The 26,966-nt window shown below is 33.7% G+C and overlaps 2 protein-coding genes and 1 long non-coding RNA gene across 5 annotated transcripts in view; 2 read left to right on the top strand and 1 right to left on the bottom strand.

The window, feature by feature from the left end:
• LOC147843375 (uncharacterized) overlaps window positions 1-26,966 on the top strand; it is a 704,457-nt gene that overhangs the window by 542,622 nt on the left and 134,869 nt on the right. The gene's annotated exons all lie outside the window — the stretch shown is intronic.
• On the bottom strand, window positions 1,322-16,985 carry cyp20a1 (cytochrome P450, family 20, subfamily A, polypeptide 1). 2 transcript variants are annotated; one of them, XR_015492646.1, is made up of 13 exons: window positions 16,761-16,955; window positions 16,555-16,604; window positions 16,310-16,476; window positions 13,883-14,028; window positions 13,226-13,393; window positions 11,162-11,240; window positions 10,969-11,081; window positions 10,342-10,396; window positions 9,168-9,288; window positions 7,575-7,686; window positions 5,644-5,708; window positions 4,790-5,553; window positions 1,322-2,038 (listed from the first exon to the last, which is right to left on the bottom strand). XR_015492646.1 is itself a non-coding variant. In NM_213332.3 (13 exons), exons 1-13 carry the CDS (start codon window positions 16,830-16,832, stop codon window positions 1,574-1,576), a joined length of 1,389 nt encoding a protein of 462 aa, NP_998497.3. In that variant the 5' UTR covers window positions 16,833-16,985; the 3' UTR covers window positions 1,322-1,573. The 2 variants fall into 2 exon arrangements, 1 of the variants encoding a protein (NP_998497.3); NM_213332.3 differs by having other exon boundaries at window positions 1,322-1,724; window positions 5,464-5,553; window positions 16,761-16,985.
• On the top strand, window positions 17,513-26,729 carry zp2l2 (zona pellucida glycoprotein 2, like 2). Of its 2 annotated transcripts, none has more exon segments than NM_001089502.1 (9): window positions 17,513-17,895; window positions 20,036-20,223; window positions 20,304-20,398; window positions 22,076-22,248; window positions 23,674-23,863; window positions 23,973-24,108; window positions 24,215-24,293; window positions 26,365-26,481; window positions 26,578-26,729. In NM_001089502.1, coding segments are annotated over 9 exon segments (1,425 nt in total). In that variant the 5' UTR covers window positions 17,513-17,576; the 3' UTR covers window positions 26,706-26,729.

The raw sequence follows: 26,966 nt of genomic DNA, 5'->3' as shown, positions 1-26,966 counted from the left end.
ATAGATAGATAGATAGATAGATAGATAGATAGATAGATAGAATTAGGAAAGATAGACAAATAGATAAATGAGTGGATGGATAGAATTAGGCAAAATAAATAGGACACATGGATGGATGGATGGAATTAGGAAAGATAAATGATGGATGGATGGATGGATGAAAAGAATTAGGCAAGATAAATAGGACAAATGGATGATGGATAGGTGGATAGAATTAAGAAGAATAAATAAATGGACAAATGGTTAAACAGATGGATAAATGGAATTAGGCAAGATTGATAGACGGACAAATGGATAAACTAATAGATGGATAGATGGATGGATGGATGGATGGATGGATGGAATTAGGCAAAATAAATAGATGACAAATAGATAAACGGATAAACAAACACACAGACAAATAGATGAGAGAGAGATAGATAGATAGATAGATAGATAGATAGATAGATAGATAGATAGATAGATAGATAGATAGATAGATAGATAGATAGATAGATAGATAGATAGATAGATAGATAGGCAAGATAAATAGGACAAATGGATGGATGGAATTAGGCAAGATAAATAGATGGATGGATGGATGGACAGATAGAAAGAATTAGGCAAGATAAATAGGACAAATGGATGGACGGATGGATGGAATTAGGCTAGATTAGGATAGATGGATAGATAGAAAGAAAGAATTAGGCAAAATAAATAGGACATAGATGGATAAATGGATAGAATTAGGATGAATAAATAGATGGACAAATAGTTAAATAGACGGATGGATGGAATTAGGCAAGATTGATAGACGGACAAATAAACTGATTTATAGAATTAGGCAGATAGATAGATAATTAGATAGATAGATAGATAGATAGATAGATAGATAGATAGATAGATAGATAGATAGATAGATAGATAGATAGATAGATAGATAGAGACTAAATTAGGCAAAATTAATAGATGGACAAATGGATAAACGAATAGATGGATGCTTGATGGATGGATAGAATTAGGCAAAATAAAAAGGACAAATAGATGGAAGGATGATGGCTAGAAAGAATTAGGCAAGATAAATAGATGAAAAATAGATAGACAGACAGACAGACAGACAGACAGACAGACAGACAGACAGACAGACAGACAGATAGATAGATAGATAGATAGATAGATAGATAGATAGATAGATAGATAGATAGATAGATAGATAGATAGATAGATAGATAGATAGATAGATAGATGGTTGGACATAGACTGACTAATCCATCGAGAGAGGATGAATGAATAGATGGATAGATAGACAAATATAAGTAATAGCTAGACTGATAGACAGGCATAAACTGACAGAAGCACACTTCTTTTTTTATTAGTATAGAAAATTGCAGTTAAACACTGATCATTTCTGGAATGTTGTTGTCCAAAGCACTTCAAAAGAATGAAGCTCTAAAAACTGTGGCGAATAGTGTTAATAACCTGGACATTGCTTTGATCTTATAAATTGCTCAACCACACTGCATGTAAACCATGTGATCATTCATGTGTAATTCCCATCCTCCAGAGGGCGCTGTTTCATGGATGTTGGAGTGGTTCAGTTTCTCTTGCTGACCGTGATCCAGGTGTCATCTTTGGGTGTGGTCACCAGCTCATACCGGGCCTCAACCACCTGCCCGTCCACCCTGTGCATTCTCAACCTGCGCACCAGTGTGCTGAGCAGCACTGTGGCCACTGTGTATGCAAATCTACACAGAGAAACAAAACAGCCAGAGAGAGAATAGTTAAGTAGTATGAATCTGCTCATCATTTACTCACCATCAGCATGATTAGACCCTATAATAAATAAAGTGTTCAACATTAATATGTACACCCCCCCCCCCTTGATAGTCATTGGCTGCTAATATGATTTCCCCATTCAAAATTTGCAAATAATATTCATTCATTCATTTTCCTTCGACTCAGTCTCTTTATTCAACAGGGGTTGCCACATCGGAATGAACGGCCAACTTATACAGCATATGTTTAACACAGCGGATGCCCTTCCAGCTGAAACCCAGTACTGGGAAACATCCATACACACATACACTACCACCAGTTTACTTTATTCAGATTACCTACAGCGCATGTCTTTGGACTGTGGGGTAAACTGTAGCACTCAGAGGAAACACGCAAAATGCAAATAAAACTTTTCTGAAATTACATTTTTAAGGAGAATGTCAGAATCTGTGAACATAAAACCAACTTTACCTCAATACTGTATGCTATACAATAATATATTTGTGTATGTAGTATATATATTAGGCCCTAATATATTACACCAGGGGTTTTCAAAGTGTGAGGCGCGCCTCCCCTGGGGGGCGCAAGAGCATGTCAGGGGAGGCGCGGGAAAAAAATATTATATAATAAAAATATAATTAAGTTTAATTATTATATGTATTTTTTATTATATTTAAACGTTTTAATTAAACAAAGCTAAAAAAATAATACGCAAAAATAAGAAAACCTTTTTTAACCAGAAGGCCATAGCTGTGAATTCGCTTCTGTTTGGCAAGCCCACCAATACATGTATATGCCTGCTAATACAATGGATCGGTTTCTGAGACCCCCCGATTCAAAGCCTTCAAGTTCAGGGCTTAAACCCAAAAGACGACGATATGATGATCAGTATTTGAGTTTAGGATTTACGTGGACAGGACCAGCTGATGAACCACGACCTTTATGTGTGGTTTGTCAAGATATTTTGGCTAATGACAGCATGAGACCCACTAAACTTCGACTGTTTTGACTGGGATGGACAGTTCTTGGATCTGTTCTATTCATATTGAACCATCCTACTAGTTTTAAAAACGTTATATTAAAATACTTGTTATTACTCTGTAAATAATTGCACTTTCATGCAAATGATGATAAAAGTGAGTTAACAGTCTGACATCTGTCTGTGTCTATATATATACTGTATATATATATATATATATATATATATATATATATATATATATATATATATATATATATATATATATATATATATATATATATGTGTGTGTGTGTGTGTGTGTGTGTGTGTGTGCGTGTTTGGGAGGAGGAGGGCGCCAATGGATAACTTGTGTCAAAAGGGAGGCCCACTGTCTTAGACTTTGAAAAACCCTGTATTACACTAATACGTTTTAGATTTAAAATCCATACGTTTTGCTATGGTTATGCCATCCGTCCACACTATGCCGGATTTTTCAAGCGCCGAAAACAGAGTGTTTTGGAAATGCTGGAGATGCCATTTTCATTTTAATACATTGCTGCTCTGTGTCAGTGTGGATGGGGGAAAACATAGACATCTAAAAATGGAGACATTTGCCTGTCTGAATGGGGCTTTTTCCTCAATATTAAGTAGCCTACACAGAGTTCAGTCTTGCATGCTCTCCTTGTAAATTCAGACTTTGCAAGTTTGATAAGTAAAACAAACTCCCGAGGACACGTCGGGTAAATTTTTAAAGGGAACAGTTTACTTTATAACTTTGTTCACATCACCCTGGCTACGCTGTTTCACTTTCTTAACAATAAAATGAAAACATGATATAAGGATTTTCATTTTCTGCTACTTTCATTTTGATATTAGCAACTTAACAGACAGCAAAACTGTTGAGGCCTCGTGTAGCTGCATATTTATATGTCCGTCATCGTCACTGTATGCATATGTAAAACAAAACGCAGCCTATAACATTACCTTTGTAATTGCCTCCTTTCATTTTCATTGAAAATACAAAGAATACCCTCTCTTTTGCTGAATTTCAGTATTAATACTTAATAATGGCCATTATAAAAAGTAGAACGTACAATATGTTGTTAGATATAGACAACAAGATGAATTAAATATAACGTTTAACAAATATAGTGAGATTAGATCCAGCGGGAGATCCTTGATGAACAGTCTGACATGCACAGCTCTCATCTGGGTATATATGCTGCAGCGCATGCTAGAGAGTATGTGTGGTTACGTGATGTGCATTTTTAGTGGTGTAATGTAGACGGAGAGTTATTATAGTGAATTGCCAGTGTGGACACGGATCGTTTTCATTCTAAAATGCCGTTTTAGAACTAAAACGTACTAGTGTAAACAGGGCCTTAGATTGGTCACTACCAAAGCCAAAGCTGGCATTTATTTGACAAAATAGCTTAACATCACAGTCCAAAATGCACCTCAATTAATATGTGAGTAAGCAATAATAAATAAGTTTTAATTTTAATAAAGAAGAAAAATCAGGAGAAAAATTTTAAAAATCTATTTAACTGATATTTTTTGTAGTTCGTTAATTTCATTCGTTTGAATTGAAATGTATTATCTTTGTTACTAATGAGGATAGCTGACCACACTAATATTTTTAAAATCAAGATTTAATAAAACTGTTTTGAGTCGAAACGGTGGCTCAGTGGTTAGCACTATCGCCTCACAGCAAGAAGGTCACTAGTTCAAATTCCAGCTGGGTCAGTTGCCATTTCTGTATAGAGTTTGCATGGTCTCCCTGTGTTGGCGTGGGTTCCCTCCGGGTGCTCCGTTTTCCTCCACAGTCCAAAGACATGCGCTATAGGTGAATTGAATAAACTAAATTGGCCGTAGTGTGTGTGTGAGAATGAGTGTGTATGGATATTTCCCAGCACTGGGTTGCAGCTGGTAGGGCATCCGCTGTTTAAAAACATATGCTGGATAAGTTGGCGGTTCATTCCGCTGTGGTGACCCCTGATGAATAAAGAGACTAAGCAGAAAAGAAAATGAATGTATGTGTGTGTATGAGTGTGTATGGATGTTTCCCAGCACTGGGTTGCAGTTGGTAGGGCATCCGCTGTGTAAAACATATGCTGAATAAGTTGGCAGTTCATTCTGCTGTGGTGACCCCACTGATGAATAAAGGGACTAAGCTGAAGGAAAATGAACGAATGAAACGGTTTTGTTTAATGGAGCAAAAACTAATGCCTAAATTCACTGAGCAATGGAAACATAATATTTTTCAAAAGGGGGTGTATTCATTTATGTTGTGCACTGTATATATTTTTTTCCACAGCAAAAAACTAAAATAGATATTTGGCAGAATGCTCATATGTTTATAGTACTGTTCCAACAAGAGGATCTCAGCACATAGAATCATAACTATATGTATTTTTCTTAGTTGAAAATACATAAAAAATAAATGTTGAAGATTTGTCATTACAGCAAAACTCCCATGAAATATCATCACCAGTATATTAGATTGGAAAATGGGGAATCACTGTTTAACAGGAGTTTTTTGTGTGGCTTAATGTCATTTCCCAAATACTTTTCCTGATGTGGAGCAGCCTGAACATTCAACCAAACATCTCCTTTTGAGTTCCACCAAAAAAAAACAAAGTCAAACAAACTAGTTTGGAAGTACACAAGTCTGTTTATCATTATTTTTACTACATTTTTTTGTCATATTCTTGATGGTTCATTTACTTGTATTTCTCTCCTCATACCTTAATTCAGGGCAGGCCTGACTTCCTGAAAACCCAAGCAGCGAGAAGCTCTTCATTACTGACTCTTCAGCAAATCTGTCAGGATTAAACCTGCGTGAAACACACACTGGTGAAAATGCCAGCAAACCATAAACAATCTGATATACGTAGAATAAGCAGCATTCACAAACACACCCCTACCTGTATGGAAGTGACCAAGTATCTGCATCCTGAAGGACGACACCAAGGGCATAGATAACCAGTGTCTACAAATATCACAGAATAAAAAAAGCAAATGGAACATAATGTATATGTTATAGTAATTACGCCTGTTGAAATGATCAACATATTGACTTATCGCACAACACATGGACATGACCTTAACAATTTTAGGGGACGCAATATATATCGTCCATACATAAAAACAAATGTCAGCAACATTTTAGCTGATTGTGCAGCTGATCTCATCCAATTTCTACTGAAGGTGTCAGTATGGTAAAAAAAGGCACTGTAGTATTTACTGTATTACATTTTCATACGGGTGCCTAAAAACTAAAAAAAGATCTAGTAGCAGATACGGCCCATTGATCCACCTGTACCTCTGTGTGACACTTTAAAAAACTTTAGACACTTTCAAAGTCTAAAATGACTTTGTTAAACATGTTACTTTTTCTTGTTACCTTTTTTTTGTAAACATTTATTGTTAAATAAAGCCATATCACCCTCCAACCCAATACCGGTTACTCACTAAATGGTCAGTACCTGGATGGGAGACTGCATGGGAAAACTAAGTTGCTCATGGATGTGTTAGTGAGGCCAGCAGGGGGCGCTCAACCTGGGGTCTGGGCCTAATGCCCCAGTAAAGTGAAGGGGACACTACACTGTCAGTGGGATCAAAGAGCTTAGAACGACCAAGAGGCGACACTCAATAGAACATTCCGATGCAACAGCAGCACCCAGCAACAGCCCCGGATTCCACCATTCTGGAGTGAAAGCCATCGGCTGTCCATTGGATATTATTGCTGTTGTGATGGCAAGCAGCTGCTTTGTTTTTTGTTTATTTATTTATTTATTTGTTTATAAATTTATATTTATTATATATTTTATATATTTATGAAAATATATATATTATTATATATTTTAAATAACTATTATTTATTTATTTATAAATTTATATTTATTATTATATTTATTAAATATAGTATATTTATGAATGTATATTTATTTATTTATTTATTTATTTATTTATTTATTTATAAATAAATAAATACCACAATAAGACACTTACTATTACAATCATCAGCACTTTTAATAATTTATTTTACAGACTTGTAATATGCTGTTTTTTAATTTGTAAATTGTGAGGTCCTGGAACAGATCGGGATAATGAATCCGGCATGTTACCAGAGGAGGGAGAAAGTGAAAGTCCGAAAGAGCGGCGGGTGGGGGGTTGTCGCGGAAGAAAAAGCCATGTGAGGAGGGGGATTGGTAAAATGAGGTGCCGAATCAAATTTCAGAGGTGCCGGATCCAGTTTGTTCTGGCACAAATTAAGCCCTGATTATATGAAATATTCTAAAAATATAATATAATTCTCCAAAAATATAATATGGTTTTTTAAAGAGTCTAGTGGCATTACAATGGTATTATTTAGTTATTCTGGCATTATTTAATGAGTGGAATAAAATGGTCAAAAATGACAGTAATAGCATTTATCACAATAAACAACAACTCACTGCTAACCACACCACAAGACAACCTTAAAACATTATGCAATTCTGAGTGTGCCTCACACAGTGGGCTTAATACCTGTATAAAATACACTCTTACATATCTATGCCACTTTAATCGTAAAAAAGTAAGTCACTTTGGACAAAAAACGTCTGCTAAAAATGACAAAATTTAAAATGTCATTTTGTGCAATATATCGTACAACAAAAATGAGATATAACCACAGGCCTAAAAGTAAAATCTTTATATTATCTCAGCATTGACTACTATACAAAATCAAATATCTGTATCTGTCTTGCATGCATGCAGGTATATAAAAGTATAACTTTTAAAAACAAAAGACGTGTTTTCTATTAGTTTTTTTTCTATGGACCTGGTAAATGAGAAAGGATGATTCTCTTACTTCTTTGGGAATGACGTGTTGGTCCACCTTTCCTTCCACCTCCTGTAATCTGGCAGCCACGGGCGTTAGTTTAGCAGTGCGGACGGTTTCATTCAGCACCTGCTGGCAGTATCTGGAGGAAAGGCATGAACAGGAATGACAATGTGAAAGCCACGTGATACTTTTATTTCGTTAAATCAGAGAATTGCTGAACATATGCCCCCTGGTGGCGGGAATGGTGAACAAAATAGAAAAAAAACACTGAACGTGAAAATATTTGAGACGTACACATTTTAAACTCTTAGGTGAATCGTCATTTCAAAGTAGGGCTGCATGTTATTGGAAAAATCTGACATTGCGATATTTTGTTTTAATGCAATATATATTGCGATATGAATATCATTTCAGTAGATGAGTTAAATAGCTCTATTTGGAAAGATTACATTAATTTAGATCAACTGGGATGACCAAGTCTTTTCTATGCAGTATAATTGCATAAATTATAGTCAATTACAAGCAAAGCATACAGTAAATAAACAGTGCTTTATGGTTTAATGGTAATATAACAGTATTCAAGTACAGAAGTGCAACAATCAAATGCAAAAATATCATGGTCATCATCGTATGAATAATTAAAAATAGATACATTTAATAATATAGTTATATTTTAATCTTTAATAATTAATCTAATCCTGCGATGTGACAATTGGAGATAGACACATTTTAATATTGATGCTCGAACGAAATATTGTTCAGCCCTATTTTAAAGTATTATTAAATTAGATTATCAGAAATATTACCTTTAGGCGTGAAATTTTTTAATGATTGGGATAATTTTTGCAGGATAAATAAAAGACAAATTGTGACCGTTTCTCATTGTCCTAATTTTTTTTTTCTCAGAACTGTTAGATATAAACTTTTTCAACCCTATAAAAAGGGATATTAACTTGAATTCTGACATAGAGACATGCAAAAAACGACTTCGCAGAAAAGTCCTCAATTGAAACATATGTCACAATTACCCTTTTATACTGTCATGGAAACAAGCTTCCTTCATTATAGTCTTTTGAATGCGTTTGCTTCATATACAGTGTATCCATTTCTTAGTGAATATAGGCAATGTATTTTGGTGCATAAAAAAACTGATTTTTATAAATTTATTAAAATAATATTTTAGTCACCAAACATTTAGAAATGAAAAGATAATACAAATAAATTCAGGCAAAATATTGCAAAAATTAAATTACAACCTACAAAATTTCAACTAAATTTTCCTATATATATTTTTTGTTTGTTTCTCTTGATTTTTCCTCTTTTTAAAATTTGTATTTAACATTTTTCTATAACATAAATTTGGGTGTACTAGTTTTTTGGACTGTTATCATAAGATATTTTTTTAGATAAGCTTTAGATTTGGCTTCAGTACTGACTAATCTAATGTTTATGCACAAATATAATATTGCAAAGCTTCCTATTAAAAATATGAATTTAAAAGAGAGATTTGTGAGTGGTGTACTCATGTATGCTGAGCACTGTAGTCTTTTTAAATTAATACATGTAGTTATCATATGAATAATGAACAGAATTATAATAGAAACTATGACTGAGACACACCGAAGCTGTGGAATCTTCTCCAAGCTGACAGGCTCATCTCCGAGCACTTCAACAAGCTCATGATAGAGCCGGTCCTGCACTGCTTCAGAGACTGACAGGAAGTGAACTGCCCAGATGCACACTGGGAGAGAAAGCAGGTGAGAACTAGTATTAAATAACAGAAATCTACAGGACTTTTAAATCTAATAAAACCAGTGCCGGGAAAAGATCGATCGCATCAAAAATCAAAGTTAGGTTTGACAATATATTTGTGTGCATTTTATATATTTATTATGTATATGTGATAAAACACATACATAAAAACAAAACTTTGTCACAGATATTGAAATTTACATTTAATTTGTATCACATAGATATATTCATACTCATTCATTCATTAGTCCCTTATATATCAGGGGTCGCCACAGCGGAATGAATCGCAAACTTATCCAGCATAAGTTTTACGCAGCGGATGCCCTTCCAGCCACAACCCAGTACTGGGAAGCACCCATACACTCTCACATTCACACATGCACTCATACACTATGGCCAATTTTGTTTATCCAATTCACCTATAGTGCATGTCTTTGGACTGTGGGAGAAACTGGAACACCCAGAGGAAACACACGCGAACACAGGGAGAACGTGCAAACTCCACTAAGAAATGCCAACTGACCCTGTCTGAACTCGATCCAGCGACCTTCTTGCTGTGAGACGACATTGCTAACCACTGAGCCACCATGCCGGCCATATAAATATGTATTTTACATTTAAATATAAATAAACATTTTGTATATACACACAAAATAAATACACAGAGCACACACATACATTATGTAAAAAAAAACTTGTACTTTGTATTAATCTCAAAGCAATGAGGACTAATTAAAATATTTTTAACTCATTTGAAATTCAACACGTTTTATATGAACTTCATGAATTACAAATATTGCCTCGATATTTAAAGTAAGCTTTACTTGAAGCACTAAAATTACTACAATTAAAAATACATAAATATTCAAACCAAACATGTAAACTGTGTAAAGTGCAACAGATAGCTAAAGATTTTTTTTAAATGGATGAAAAAAAATCAAATATCAAAACAAAAGATAATTTACAATTCGTTAAAAAAGTAGTCTACGAAAATTTTTTTTTTTAAATGGGACTAGATTTACAGAAAGAACCTAAAACTCACAGTTAGCAGTGATGACACAGCCGGCTAAAGTAAAAACCATACCATCTTCCATCACCTGAGGATAAATACATAGAATAACTTATGTAATAGTATACAGTTGAAGTCAGAATTATTAGCCCCCCTTGGAATTTTACTTTCTTTTTTAAATATTTCCTAAATGATGTTTAACAGAGCAAGGACATTTTCACAGTATGGTTTTTTTAAAACCATTTAAGGGTCAAAATTTTTAGCCCCTTTAAGCTATATATTTTTCGATAGTCTACAGAACAAACCATCGTTATACAACAACTTTCCTAATTACCCCAGCTTGCCTAGTTAACCTAATTAACCTAGTTAAGCCTTTAAATGTCACTTTAAGCTGTATAGAAGTGTCTTGAAAAATATCTAGTCAAATATTATTTACTGTCATCATGGCAAAGATAAAATAAATCAGTTATTAGAAATGAGTTATTAAAACTATTATGTTTAGAAAAGTGCTGAAAAAAAAATTTCTCCGTTAAACAGAAATTAGGGGGAAAATAAACAGGGGGGGCTGATAATTCAGGGGGGCTAATAATTCAGAATGTAAACATTATAGGTCAGCATCTCGATTTAAAATGAACCATTAAGAGTGAACCATTGAGTCACCTGTCGCTCTGTCAGATTAGCCTGTAGTAAATAGTTAACAAAAGACTGACTGGACCCTTGTCCAGGCCTCTGCTTTGCCAAAGACTTCAACACTGACTCCATCTCAGCCAACGCTGAAAATAACAACAAAACAAATCAGTTAATAATGAATCGTCAATCATCAAACAAACTCTTTCCAAAGCTGGCTTCTTACCACTCTCATAATGGGCCTTTCTGCTTGAGCTCTTCTCTAAGGATCCATCCAGGTAACCTTTTCCAATCTCTGACCAGATCTGTTCAGATCCAGAAATAGGTACTTTCATTTACATAATTTCACTGTTAAAAGGGCACCTACAGTGTAAAAAAATGCAGGGTTCTTCCACACAATCGAGGTGTGTTTATACAACATGAAGGAATTAAGTTAACATATTCGTTTTTACCAATTTTAAGTGGATCGAACATAAAACAATCAAGTTGTCCCCCCAAAAAGCTCAATAATTGTGTCGTTTCAGCTCATTTTAAATACATAAATTTAAACAAACAAAAAAACATCATTTTTTGAACACATCAACTTTTTCTGTGTATAAAGAATGTGTACACAGCCATATAGAGTGGTATAAACACATCACAAATGTGAAAAAATCTACTTTAAAAAAATTATTTCTTTAATTTAAATCAGGTGATTTTGAGGGCAACAGCATCATGACATAGCATTTTATGTCTTTGTATTAATGTGCATAATCGTATCTGTTCCTACTATCTGTGATAAAGCCGTACTTCAGGAAGTGGTACACTTTGAATTTTAAGTCAAGAAATTCATGACCGCTTAAATCATTAAAGCTATAGTGTCAGTACATAACTATAAACAAGGACGCTTTAATCAAACAACATGTTAATGCTTTTACATGCTTTAATCAAACAACCGTTTTGTAGACGCTAAATATTTATGAAGTACAGTAGCTATATTGGATCTCTGTATATTAATTACTTGCATGAGGAGCAATTTTGTTGTTCCTCATCCACCACCAGTGTGCAGCATCCGCCTGGATGAGTGCGACTGCGACAACAGTCATATTGCGCCAGATTGCACACCACACACCAGCTGATTGGTGGAGAGGAGACAGAGTGATGAAGCCAATTATGATATGGGGATGGTTAGAAGGCTATGATGGACAGAGGCCAGTGGGCAAATTTGGCCAGGATGCCGGGGTTAAACATCCTGGGATTTTTAACGACCACAAAGAGTCAGGACCTCGGTTTAACGCCTCATCTGAAAGATGGCACTCATTGAGCAGTAAAGAGTCCTCTTCACTATACTGGGGCGTTAGGACCCACACAGACCGCAGGTTGAGCACCTGCTTAGCTTTAGTGGGCGACCATGTGAGAGTAGCAGAGAGCTAGCTGCCGGCATAATAATGTATTATGTTACTTTTTATTAGGTTACTTTTTAGTTATGTTACTTTTTATTACGTGGCTAAGGCTTTATCTCAAAAACAGACTTGATCTTAAAAAACACATCCAAAAAATAATAATGTAGGATAATGTTATCGTCTGAGAACTCTGTGACCCAAAATTACTGTCCATTGAAACAAACCCCTTTCCTTTTCTTCCATGAGTTCAGAATAATGAGATTATTTCCATCGCAGAAAGAAGCTTATTCTTTCATTGAGTGCAGGATTTAACGTGACTACATTTATTTTAATTCAGCAAATTTTTACAAAAAAGATAATTCATTCAAATAAAAAATCATATTACATTTTTTTAAAAGTAACAAAAAAAATTATATAAAAAAAAAATTATATATATATATATATTTATATATATATATATATATATATTTTTTTTTTTTTTTTTTTTTAATACGTTACTTTACTTGTTACTTAGAAAACTAATATTATTACATAACTCGCGTTACTTGTAATACGCTACCCACAACACTGCAAATAAATATTTGAAAACTCCCTGGTTCAGTAGTAACTTTTATTTTATTACGTTGTATTAGTTATTAGGTATTTGTTAAACTGATCATTCTGTAGTAGTAGGGAGAACCTGCTCATTAGCATTTAAAGGCACAGGAGCAAAACATCTCAAAATTCACCCTGACCTCAAAAAATACATTTTTAACAGGGTATTATAAATGATCTGACATGTATTTTGAGCTGAAACTTCACAGACACACTCTTGAGACCTAAAAGGTTCATTTTCCATCATGAAAATGGTCATTATTAGAGCAATTTAATTTAAAATAAATTTTGATTAGCATGGCAGGAATGCTCACCGCTTCATGGTTCTTACGAAAGCGAATGACCTCAGCATCGTCCCGAAAGCGACTCCCCATGGCCAGCTGAGTGACAGCTTTCATAGCCAATCCAAGAAGATGAGCACAGAGAGGCGTGTGCTGAGATTTAGGATAGGAGGCCCACTTATCAACCAGCTCCTCAACTTGCTAAAACAAAAGGAGTATTAAAAAGGCATAACATTATTTTTAGATGTTTTGTGGTTTTTATGTTCTGTATATTTTATTGTTTATAATTAGTTTTAGTTTAAAAAGAGTTCATTTAAAAAGTAAATTCTGTCTACATTTACTTAAGTTTTTTTTCTGTTAAACACAAAAGAAGATATTTTGAAGAAAGCTGAAAACCTGCAACAATTGACTTCCATGGTGTTTGTTATTGTTACTATAGATGTCAATGGTAAATGCCTTCCAGCTTTCTTGCAAATATCTAATTTTAGGTTCAGCTGTATAAAGAAACTCAAAGGTTTAGAAGAACCACTTGAGGGTGAAAAAATGACAGAATTTCCATTTTAAATGAACTTTTTAATGAGTAAAAAGTGAGTAATATTTTGGAGTGTACTATCCCTTTAAGGTCGATATATTTGAGTTAGAAGAATGCTGCTAACAACAAAATCCTATAGAAATGACTTATAATCATACCTGAAGCAACAGAGGGAAGTTGTTCTCCAGAGTTTTATTGATAGCTCCTTCATACACTTTTTTTCTCATCATGGACTCTGTCAGTCCAACTCCTGAACCGGACTGGTAGCCCAGCAACGACTTAAGCATCGTCTCAAATGAATCCGCTGTGAAGAGAATACAAATGTGTGTTAGATAAAGCATGCATAACCATATGCATTGGAAGTACTATACAATAATTTTTACAACATGTGTGTATATATTTATTTTTAGGGATGCTCTGATCGATCCGCAAGAGATCAGTATCAGCCGATAATCACATTTCATGACTCGATCGGTACTTGCTAATCTGGCCAATCTCATGAACCGATCACAATTGTTTGTTTATGTGTTTACAAGCAGAGGACATATAAGAACTGAAATCTTTTTACATATCAGAACTGAAGTTCTGTGTTTTCAACATTATCGCAAGTTAACCTGGCTGGAAATATTAGGGAAATAAACAAATCCATTAATATTTAATAAATCTAACTTATTGTAATAAACAGTAGTTTGTCGATACATTTTATTTCAGTTAAGAAATAATTTATTTATAGCTGTGCATTTTAACTTCTTATGAAACAAATATGCGCTCCAAACTTCACTGAGACATGTTGAATTCTTCTTCCATCATTTGCAATGTTTCCAAATTGCTTCGTTAGAGATTTTTCTTACCTTTTTTTACATATGTTTTCTCTATTATTTTCTGTAAAGCTGCTTCTGATCATTACATGTCCACACTAAATAGTTATAAGAGATGTGTTTAAGGAGTTATACGTAACATCTTTCATTTCTTTTCTTAGGTAAGGCAAGATCTCCACGTAAGTATCAAACTTGAAGGGAAAATGCGCTTTATGCATTATTAAGCTTGAAACATCAGAATCGGTACTTGATATCAGTCGATCACCACAAAAAGGAATTAGTACTCAGTATCAGCTGCAAAAACCCTGATCGGAGCATCCCTATTTATTTTTTAAATATTAAAAGAAATAGATTCTACTTTCAGTAAATTATACCTGATACATTTCACTTTATAAATCTAGAGTGAAATAAAAAAAAAGTTGTATTCTGTAAGAATGAATTATAGGAATAGTTTATAGGAAACATGTATTTTATCATAATTTATTCACACTCAAGTGGTTCTAAACTTTTATGATTTTCTTTCCTCCATTGAACACAAAACAAGATATTCTGAAGAATGTTGGAAAAAGCAATCATTGACATCTATATTAGATATGAAATTACTATTGAAATTAATGGATGATTTTTCAAAACTTCTTCAATATTTTCCTTTGTGTTCAACAGAATAAAGAAACTCAAAAAAGTTTTGGAGAAGAGAAGGGTGAATAAATGATGACAGAATTTTCATTTTTGGGTGAACTATCCTTTTTAAACTATCAAAAGTGACAGTAAGAACATTTAAAGTGTTACAAATGATTTTCATCTAGAAGCCTGTTGTGTGCCATGGTTTTAGTAAAAAATAATAGGCATCACAACTGTTAAACATTGATAAAAATAAAAAATGCATACTTGGGACCTAAACAATATATTGGATTAAAAATGATAAGTAATGACTGCGCACAAGTAATGACTGCGCACAAAATTACATTTTAAAGTAAATTATAAAAGAAATGCTTTAAACTGAGTTTTTGTATAAATGTATATTTGATCCTTTACAGCTGAAGTCTGAATTATTGGCCCCCCTTTGATTTATTTATTTATTTTTTTGATTTTGTAAATATTTCCCAAAAGATGTTTAACAGAGCAAGGAAATTTTCAAAGTATGTCTGATAATATTTTTTATTCTAGAGAAAGTCTTATTTGTTTTATTTCGGCTAGAATAAAAGCAGTTTTTAATTTTCTAAACACCATTTTAAGGACAAAATTATTAGCCCTTTTAAGCTATATTTTTAGCTATATTATCTTTTAATCTACAGAATAAACCATCATTATACAATAACTTGCCTAATTAACCTAGTTAAGCCTTTTAAAATGTCACTTTAATCTGTATAGAAGTGTCTTAAAAAATATCTAGTCAAATATTATTTACTGTCATAATGTCAAAAATAAATAAATCTAAATATTAAAAATTAAGTATTAAAACTATCATGTTTAGGAATGTGTTAGAAAAAATCTTTTCTCCGTTAAACAAAAATTGGGGGGGAAAATAAACAGGCGGACTAATAATTCAGGGACAGGGGGGCTAATAATTCAGACTTCAACTGTAAATGCAGCTTTGGTGGGCATAAGTACCTTCCTTAAACACACACACAAAAAAAAACTTACAACAAACCCTAAAATGTTTGAATTAAACAACTAAACTCATCATACACAATTTTATGATCAAATAAATTTTACTCAGAGCCACTTCTCCACAAAACGTTTCCCTCCCTCACTGCGGCTACTCACTGGTCCAGTTAGGGTTGATGTGTTGTCGCAGTTGGTTCACAGCACCCAGGCTGACCACTGGTCTCGCCCCGAACCAGAAAGATGCCACAGACCCAAACTCATCATGAAGACCCACCAGAAACTCATGGAGACTTCCTTTGTTCACGATGTCTTGAAGATTCCCATCTCTGGACAAATGAAAATAGATATTTACTAGATTACCTGACAACAAACTGTGAGCAATAAGACTTTCTTAGAGTATTTACTTCTCTTCTGTTGGGTTTAGTCCAGGTACACCAGAAGCTCGTCTAGATGACTGACATTTTAAAAAGAAAATGTACAGTTAAAACATGTATTTAAAAAGATAGCAGTTTGACCTTCAGTACCAGTTCAGACATTAGCTTTCATACAAAACACAGTCATAACAAAACTACACAACAGTTCACATAACAGACAGCATCTCGAGTTTTACCGGATATAAATACAGGACGGCACCAATCAGAATGATAACAAATGTCACAGCAAAAATAGCAAAATCAAGCATTTTTGCTTTTCAGGAAAGTCTAAGGTTATTCATGAACATATGTAAGTAGTTCAGTGAACTACGAGCTAGCGATCCACGTCTACAATGACCATCAAGAACCTGCGCCCCTCTAGATCGGTACTCGACTACACATCCTGTAAACAAGACTAAAACAATCAACCGCAGATAGAGCTGTTTTGAGCTATTTGTTGTTCCTGATTATAAAAAAAATGTTAAGCCATCAGAAAACCTCCATATTCTTAAAAAATATATTTTATCACATAGATTAAAGAGTAATTATTCATCCTAATGCTTTTTATATCTCTCATTATTTGAATTAGCAATTATTACATCTAAATTAATAAATATACATTACAGATCAACTTTAATTATATTTTATGCGTTTAACTTTGCATCACAACCTGAATATGCCGCATAAATCACCAAATAAAAGTGTATCTGTCTGCAGACTGCAAGACAGGGGCGTAAGATGAAGGTGTATAACTTTGGCAAGATGGCGGAAATACTGAGACCAAAGAACATTTTCATCAATGTTTTTATTAGTTTTCTCCAAATTTATCCACAAGCTATTCATTTCATTTAGTATTATATTCATCACTTTTGACCCAACTCTAAAAGTTTTAGTTTTCTTTTAACCACGTGAGTTTGTTTATAAGAGGGCGGGTCTAATTAGACTCATTATGAACGCTTAAATTTGTGACACACACAAAAAAAGCACGTACTAAGCTAAAGTAAACCGCAGCAATGTTTGTAATTGCAGCATTAATTGTTAATAGTATGTATTTGATCAATGCTCAGGATCTACAGTTTCCGCGGGAAATGCCTCAGTATCACGACGGTGGCGGTTTGCCATTCTCGCCGGTTCTGGAGGATAAACAGGAGATGTTTAACCTCCGACGGGAGAGTTTTTCACCGGAGAGCCCTCTGAGCTCCACCGGCTCTCAGCGCTGTGTGGTGCCGCAGTTTGAGCGCATTGAGTGCGGAGAGCCGGACATCTCTCCGTCGGAGTGTGAAGACATCAGCTGCTGCTATGGAGATCAGGGATGTTATTATGGGAAAGCAGGTGAGCTCCTGCAAGATAGCCTACACACACTTTTCTGTTACTCCTGCTTTTCATTCCCTTTTTCATTCATATATATCCTATATATCCTTCCATCCAATATTTATGCTTTTATTTTACATCACAACTTGTAGTCTATTTCTCTAATAGTGCTATTTTATTTGGTTTTTATCATGTTGATAAAATAAAAGATAAATATGTTCTAATAAATCTGTTTTACTTGCAATTTTTTATACACAAATAGATATAGTCTGTAAAGCCCCTCTCTCTTATTTTTTTTGTAAAGATTTGAAATGTTATTTGAATACAGTCTCTACCTCCAGCAATGTTAAAGCTTTAAAATCAATAACACTATGTGAATCTTACAGTGTTGTCTCTTTTCTATAATACCCAGCGGACTGTATTTTATTTGACCTTTTATACATCACTGTGACTTTGCTTTAAGATAGATTCAAAGTGATCTTTGGAACTCATATTACACCTGGCTTAATCTTTTGTTTCTCTTGTTGTTTTGTTCTGTTGTCAATTTTTGTTGTTATATGATTTACACATTTTTCTGTATATTTTTGTATTCTTGTTGAACGTTACAATAAAAATAAAAAGTTTACCACAGGAGTTTGTTTATAATTAAGAGGGCTAATTCTATAATAATCCATAGGTCCAAATTAAGAGACCACTAATAATAAGCAGATAAAGTATATTTAAAAGTAATTTATTTGTTTTTCTTCTGTAATTTTTCTTTTTTAATTTTATAAATATATTATGTATTCTCCCATCAACTCATTATAGTTTACCCCCGAATTCCCACGTTGTCATTTATTTATTCATTCATTTACCCTCTTCTCTTCAATCCCTTTAAAGCTCAAAAAAGTTATTTGGAGTATTAATGTGTTGAAAATGACTAGTGAATTAATTTCTTGATCATTTGAACTTTTCATTATTTTGACTAGTTTTGATCTTTCTGGAAATAAATGCTCCAACTGAGAATATTATCATTTATCTGCATATTTTGCATTTTTATTTGAAACTTGCCTGAAATGTTTTTAAGAGTTTGATGAATAAATTAAAATGTTTATATTTTAATTTAACCAGCGTATAAATAATAAATCCAGAGAACATGTTCATTTTGTAGTGTTTTCTTCATTTTTCTAATTTTTCTCACATATAGCATAAAAAGGTCCAAAGATAATAGACACTGCCATATTACTGCTATTATTTGTAATTATGAGCATTCATTATTTGACTTCCAATATTTGTAGAATAATTCTCTAATGTTCCCTAGAGGGTTTATTTATTTATTTTATTTATTTATTTATTTTTTTTTAAGTACAAATGGTACTGTGAAGAAATGTTGTGAAAATAGTATGCAATGCATAAAAACGTTTTTTTATTTAGATGATGGCAGTGCCTAATTTTCAGCAGACCTTAAGTCTTGAGTGGAATGTGATATTTCAGAAGTCATATAATCAAAATAAATCATTCATTTTGGTGATCAAGACATTTTATTATCAATTTTTAAAAATGGAAAACGTGAAAAGTTTGGCTTAGGGTAAAAAAAAAAAAGGTAATATCCCATATTTTAATCTTCTTTTAGAATCCTAGGTCTATATGCCTTTCATTTTTCAGGCAAACGCAGTCAGTTTTACTTTTAATATTGTGACTCTTTCCAGATTTATAATGCTAGTCAATGGTGCCCCAGTTTTCAAAGCTCCAGAAAGCACATTCATCCATCATAAATGTAATCAATATAACTCCACTGGGTTAATCAAGGCCTTGTTTTTGTAATAAAAATGTACATATCTAAAATTTAAATTAGTATATATTTTATAAATCCGCAACAGATCGTGTGTTGCTGTTAATCTATCACTGTAATTTCTTAAACAAATGAATGCATAGAAAAATAGAATAGAAAGTACTTATATTATTGGATGGAAATATGCATCTAAGCTTTTTCTACTCTCATCGAGATAGTCAAGACATCCCGAAGGTAATTTTGTGCCTCTTTATGATGTCTCCACATAATGTAGTTCACTTTTATAGTTGCAAGTTTCTGGAAGACAAAAATAGCTGGTGATCACTTCTAATTTCACTACAAGGTCTAGTTGCTGTACATTTAAAGTGCATTTTCTCCTGTTTGTCTCAGTTACTCTGCAGTGCACAAGGGATGGGCAGTTTGTATTGGTAGTTGCTCGAGACGCCACCATGCCAGGCATCAGTTTAGAGTCCATCCACATGCTGGAAGATGACCCTGCTCACTGCGCTCCTGTTGGCAGCACTGGCAGCTTCGCCATCTATCAGTTTGCTGTGAGCACCTGCGGCACCACGATGAAGGTGGGAGACAGTTTTATTAGTCAATTATTAGTTGCATCATTGTTTTCTGGTCTGTTAATTGCTCTTCTTTTTTCCTTCAGGAAGAAAGAGGATTTGTTATTTATGAGAACAAGATGTCCTCTGTGTATGAAGTGGGTCTGGAACCTCACGGATCAATTATGAGAGATGTTTATGAGTGAGTTCAGGCTGCACGATGCTGGGAAAATATGTGATTTTGTTAAATATTGTGATATTTCTTGCGATGTATCATTTCCCTGTCCTTTTGATGGTCCCTTTTTGTCCCTTTTGTTTCTTTGAAAAAAAAAATTAATTAATGCAATGGTCATACTTAAATAAACAAGTAATTGTTTCTAATTAAATATATTTTTCAACCAAACTTTTAATTTATTAACATTCAAGTAGTTCTAAACATGTTTGAATTTCTTTAAAACAAGACAAACTAAAGAATGTTGGGAAAAAGCAGCCATTGCCGTTAAAACAAAATGCTGGGTTCCACACAATTCCTTTAAGTTGTCCTAACACAAATCGATTACATTACCCTAATCGATTTTACTAATTTAAGTGGATTGAACCTAAAAGAGTTAACTTGTCCCAAAAAGAATCGTTTTGTTTCAACTCATTTTGGAAAAGTAGTTTAAACAAGGAGCAAAAATATTTTTAAGTGTAGTATATCACTAAAAATACTGCAATGGCTGTATTTTTCAACACTCTTCAGTATATCATTTTTAGTGCAACAGTTTTGGAGTAAGCTGAGGATGAATAAATGATGATAGAATTATACTTTTGGGGGGGGGGGGGGGGGGGGACTGTCCCTTTAAATCTAATTGAGGCTTTAAGGAAATAATGCCAAGTGCAAACATTTAGACCTTAACATTGAGTGACTGTAAACTTGTCGGGCATTTGGCATTTCTGTGTGGAGTTTGCATATGTTCTCCCATGTGTTGGTGTGGGTATCCTCCGGGTGCTCCAGTTTCCCTCACAATCCAAAGACATGCACTATAGAGGAATTAGGTAAGCTTTATTTGCCTTAGCGTGTGAATGAGTGTGTATGGATGTTTCCCAGTGATGGGTTGCAGCTGGAAGGGCATCTGCTGTGTAAAACATATGCTGGATAAGTTGGCGGTTCATTCCGCTTTGGCGACCCCTGATGAATAAAGGGACTAAGATGAATGAATGAATGAAAACCTGTCATATTTTTAACCATTGTCATTTTTCTTGGGTCTCTCTATCTCCACCATTATTATTTTACTTTTAATTCAGCTCCGAGGACCTCCATAGGTTCCTTTTGGCTGCTCTGCATCTAGCATCTAAATTTAAAGGCTTAGTTCACCCAATGATATTTCTGTTGTCCATTTCTCACCCTCATGTTGTTCCAATCTCCTGAGACCTTCGTTCATCTTTGGAAGACTAAGATATTTTCGATTAAAGCAACTTGTATTAAAGCTCTCTCATCTTGAATTCCAAAAGAAACCAAAAGCATTGTCAAAACGTTTCATGTGACTTCAGTGGTTCAACTGTAGGCATACGAAGCTCCAGGAACAGTTTTGTGCACCAAAAAAAAAAACACCTTTAAAAACAACTTTGTTTACCAATGTCCTTCACATCAGCTCAGGATATTAATTTAATATTGTCAGTACAATGTATTGCCATTTAGAATCAACAGTACAACATGAAAACATTAAAATTATTACACTTCTCTGCAATATGGATATTGGATATTGCATTTTATATATCTTAGTAACAATCGTTTTTTATAATGAGTCATGCTCACTTTGCGTTCATCTCGGTGGCCTGTTTTTGTGTTCGGGGTTTATTAAAAGAGGCCACATTACCTCCTGTGTTTGTGTTGAAGGCTGAAGTTCCAGTGCAGGTTTTCAGCGACAGTAGTTGAAGCTGTGGTGATTGAGATGAAGACTCCTCCTTCTTCTCCTCCTCCTCCTGCTCCTCATGTGTCTCAGCAGGGTTCACTCCAAATGGAGCTCCGGCTCGCTCATGGACTGTGCACATCTAAAAGATGCCCTGATGGTAAGCACAACCTCAAGATGTAACAGGTGATCATGGATTTGTATGAAGCCCACATGATTAATTTTAATAGAATTTTTTTTGCATCGTAATGAAAATTGCAAGCAGTTGAAAACCATGTACAGGCAACATATTAGCCATCCTGAGAAATTATATTTCTAAAATTTTCATTCAAATTTCCCATGTGATTTATTTATTTTTATTTTTTTATTTATTTATTTATTTTTATCATAATTGTTTTTATATAATATAGAGCGGCGAGGGAGTGGCGCAGTAGGTAGTGCTGTCGCCTCACAGCAAGAAGGTCGCTGGGTCGCTGGTTCGAACCTCGGCTCAGATGGCGTTTCTGTGTGGAGTTTGCATGTTCTCCCTGCGTTCGCGTAGGTTTCCTCCGGGTGCTCCAGTTTCCCCCACAGTCCAAAGACATGCGTTACAGGTGAATTGGGTAGGCTAAATTGTCCATAGTATATGAGTGTGAATGTGTGTATGTATGTTTCCCAGAGATGGGTTGCGGTTGGAAGGGCATCCGCTGCGTAAAAACCTGCTGGATAAGTTGGCGGTTCATTCCGCTGTGGCGACCCCGGATTAATAAAAGGACTAAGCCGACAAGAAAATGAGTGAATAATATAGAGCAAGGGAACTTTTTAGTCTTTCCTATTAACATTTTCTTCTGTAGAAAGACTTTATTTTAGTTTGGCTGGAACAAATCAATATTAACATATTAAAAAGGCCAATATTAATAGCACCTTTTGCTTTTTTGGATACAAAACAAACTGCTATTTTCCAATGGCTTGCCTAATAAATGGGTTATTAGGCAAGCCATTGGAAAATAGCAGTTTGTTTTGCCCAATTAACAGTTTAAGGGAAAGTTTACAGAAAAATTTAAATCGTCATAATTTACTCACCCTTTACTTGTACCAAATAAATTTTATTAAGAGTTTTTTTTTCTGTTGAAAACAAAAAAAGAAATTTTTAAGAATGTTGACCATCCATAGTGGGCCGCCAGTAGACCACCATTAACCATTCATAGTAGGAAAAGCAGGGGTGAAGCAGTGGCGCAGTAGGTAGTTTTGTCGCCTCAATGCAAGACTGTCCCTGGTTTGAACCTCTGCTCACTTGGTGTTTCTGTGTAGAGTTTGAATCAAAAATCATACAGACAAAACCATTAATACCTGTGGGACCTGATGATACATTGATGATGTCTTATTTATCAAAATCATGTGTTTGTGTGCAAGAAAACAATATTTTTTTTATCATTTCTTTTTAGAATTCTTTCCTTTACAAAAAAGTATGTAATACCAGCATTTATTAAACATTCCCAAACCGTAAAACTACACTGAATTTGATATTCATTTAGTGCCAGGTGTATATTAAAGGCATTACAGTGAGCTGTGGTTAATTAAGTAACTGCTTTCAAATGCATTTCAGAGGACATGTACACTTCATACTACTCTGACACGGACTACCCTGTTACTAAAACACTGAGAGAGCCTGTGTATGTGGAAGTGCGCATGCTGAACACGACTGACCCCAGTATCACTCTGCACCTGGAGCACTGCTGGACCACATCTAATCCTGAAGCTCTGACCCAGCCACAGTGGGACCTCCTGGAGAACGGGTAAACGTGTTGTCTTCTTCTTTCACTAAATTTCTTAATTCCCTGAGAATGATAAACGGATCAATCACTGCTTCATGGTTTCAGTTCCTCTTTCTCTCTTTCCCTATAGCTGTCCACATAATGATGACCATGAGCGGACCACCATGCTTTCTGTGGCCTCTTCAGGGCTGCAGTTTCCATCTCATTACAGGCGTTTCATTGTAAATGTGTTCCCGGCTGTAGATCAGTCATCTCTGCCTCTACGGGTATGAAGTTATTCATCCTCCTCGTGTTCTCCTTAGGATTCAATTCCTTTATTGTATATGTTTTGTACATGTTTATATGTATTGTCCTTTTGTAAATCTTGAACAGATCTTCATTCACTGCATTACATCTGTTTGCCATCCATCTGAAACGGAGTCATGTGAGCCCATCTGTGACCACACGACAAGTGAGTGTGAGACTGTGCTCCATAATAATATTAATAATAATAATAGAAATAATATTAATAATCAGTATTACAAGTATTATTATTTGTGTGTGTTTATTATATAAAAAAACGAATATTAAAATTAATTATCACACTTTACAATAAGGTTTCAGTAGTTATGTGTTTTCTAACATGAACTAATGTTTCTTTGTGTTAGTCAATGCATTAATATTAACTATATTATATATTATATATTAATATTATATAACTATAATATTAACTAAGTTAGACTGTTTTACTATGTAAAGTTTAACTAAAACAATTGTAGATGACATTTTACATGAATCTATATTTAAATAAAATAACCAAAAATCTGTAGTGGTCGTAATAGTGGTGGTGGTGGTATGTCTGTGTGTACAGTTTGTTTACAAATTAAAATAGATTGTTATAAATCTGTGTAGGATTTAAATACTATTAAGAAAATTTTCATTTTGCATATAATTTTACATTTTTAAAATAAATATTTGAACAAATATAATCAGTAAAGCTAACCATGTCATAAATACAAGATTATTCATTAAAGTTATTAAATACCTATTTTAGAAAAAATACATGGACATTTTCAAATAAATATTAAAATAATTGTAAATTACATTTTACGATAAATATAAATATTTTATCAAATATTTAAATAAAAAAAAACTTTAAATACAAATCTCTCGTCTATGAATTTTACATTTAAATTTTTTTTTTGTATTAAATAAAATATATTCGTTAAACTAACAATATTAGCTTATAGAGCAATATAGATCTTGTTTTTGCAACTTCCGATTCAGTTGCCTTTGGGAGAAATGTCTAGAAATAATAAACGCCAGAAAACGGTCAAACTACTAGCTGTACAAGTGTTTGCATGACTATACAGACAAAGTAGAATAAGATAATCCTTCAAGCTGTTTTTAACATATAAAAATGAATGTAAGTGAATATGATCGGAAGTCTCGGGCCCAAAATATTCAAATGGCTGCAGCCGCTCGTCTGCGCAGAAAGGAGAATAAGGTGAATAAACTGTGTATGTCTGTGTGTATATATGTAATGCTTTTTATAAAAAAATGCATGGATGTTTTAATTGAAATAAATACAATAATTGTAAATGACATTTAACATTAATTAAACCTATATATTTTAATTAATAAATATTTATATTAGATTTTAAATGAAATACTATAAGTGTGTACATTGTGTGTGATTTTATAAAATTCAAAAAAGGGTTGTTACAAATCTCTTGTACACAATTTTGCATTTATTAAAAAAATAAATAAATATATATATATATATATATATATATATATATATATATATATATATATATATATATATATATATATATATATATATATATATATACATACATACATATACATACATGTGTGTGTGTGTGTGTGTGTGTGTATATAAATTCAATTAAAAAAAACATCAAGAATCTCCTGTGCTTGCTCACACTGAAGGCAGGTGCTCTATCAAACCACAGAAAATGGAAAGTCAAAAGTCGGCACACAGTCAATTTAAAATGGTCTTTTAAGAGCTAAAGTGGCAGTGCCTATTATTATTATTATTATTGTTGTTATTTATTATCATTATTATTATTTTATTAGTATGTCTGATAACATTTTTCTTCTGGAGATAGTCTTATTTTATTGCAATTAGAATAAAATCAGTTTTAAATTTTTTTTAATGTCTTTTTAAGGTAAAAATTATTAGCCCCTTTAAGCTATATTTTGTTTTAGATAGTCTATAGAACAAACCATCGTTATACAATAACTTGCCTAATTATCCTAACCTGCTTAATTACCTAATTAAACTAGTTGAGCCTTTAAATGTCACTTTAAGCTGTATAGAAGTGTCTTGAAAAATATGTACTCAAATATTATTTACTGTCATCATGGCAAAGATAAAATAAATCAGTTGTTAGAGATGAGATATTAAAACATATGTTTAGAAATGTGTTGAAAAAATCTGCACTAATGATTCTAATCTGGGCTAATAATTCTGACTTCACAGTGTATGTGCACTTTCTTTTTTTTCTGTCCATTAGAAAGAGTTATTACTGAAGAGTTGAAGCATTCTAAGGAGAAGTTTGTGGTTTCGAGTGGAGAACTCACACTGGTATCCAGTTTACCAGTTTCTGACCATCTTGTTGTACATGAGCAAGGTATGAAAGAGCACTTTGAATTATTATAATTGAAAAAAAAAACACATACATGCAGTGAATGACCCATTAAAATGACCTAAAACCGTGTCTGTCCAGTAGTTGGGCAGATGTTGGATTCTGGATTGTGGGCAGCAGGAGCTCTCACTGTGTTTGCTCTCTGTGGGTTTACCATCGCTGTTTTAACACATCGGCTCAGACCTGCACCTCAACCTGTTCCAGTCTGAACATAATAAAACCACTCAATCATCTGCCTCTTCTCTGTCATAGTTCATTTTAAGGATTTCCAGGTTAATGAGAAGAACAGAACTAGCCTTGCTTGAGTTGGCATTCATTTATGGGACAGCAGCTTTTCCAAACTCATCAATTTAGCCCACTAAATCAACAGCCCACTAAAATATGTCATTATTTATCATGGTCCAGGATCAACATAAGTGAATTTATATATATGATGGTCCAGGATCAACATCAGTGAATTTATAAATTGA

Source organism: Danio rerio, chromosome 6 (genome assembly GCF_052040795.2).
Source record: "Danio rerio strain M-AB ecotype USA chromosome 6, GRCz13ab, whole genome shotgun sequence".
Lineage (NCBI taxonomy): Eukaryota > Metazoa > Chordata > Actinopteri > Cypriniformes > Danionidae > Danio > Danio rerio.
Note: the sequence above shows the minus strand (reverse complement) of the source record. Positions and strands in the feature narration are given on the sequence as shown.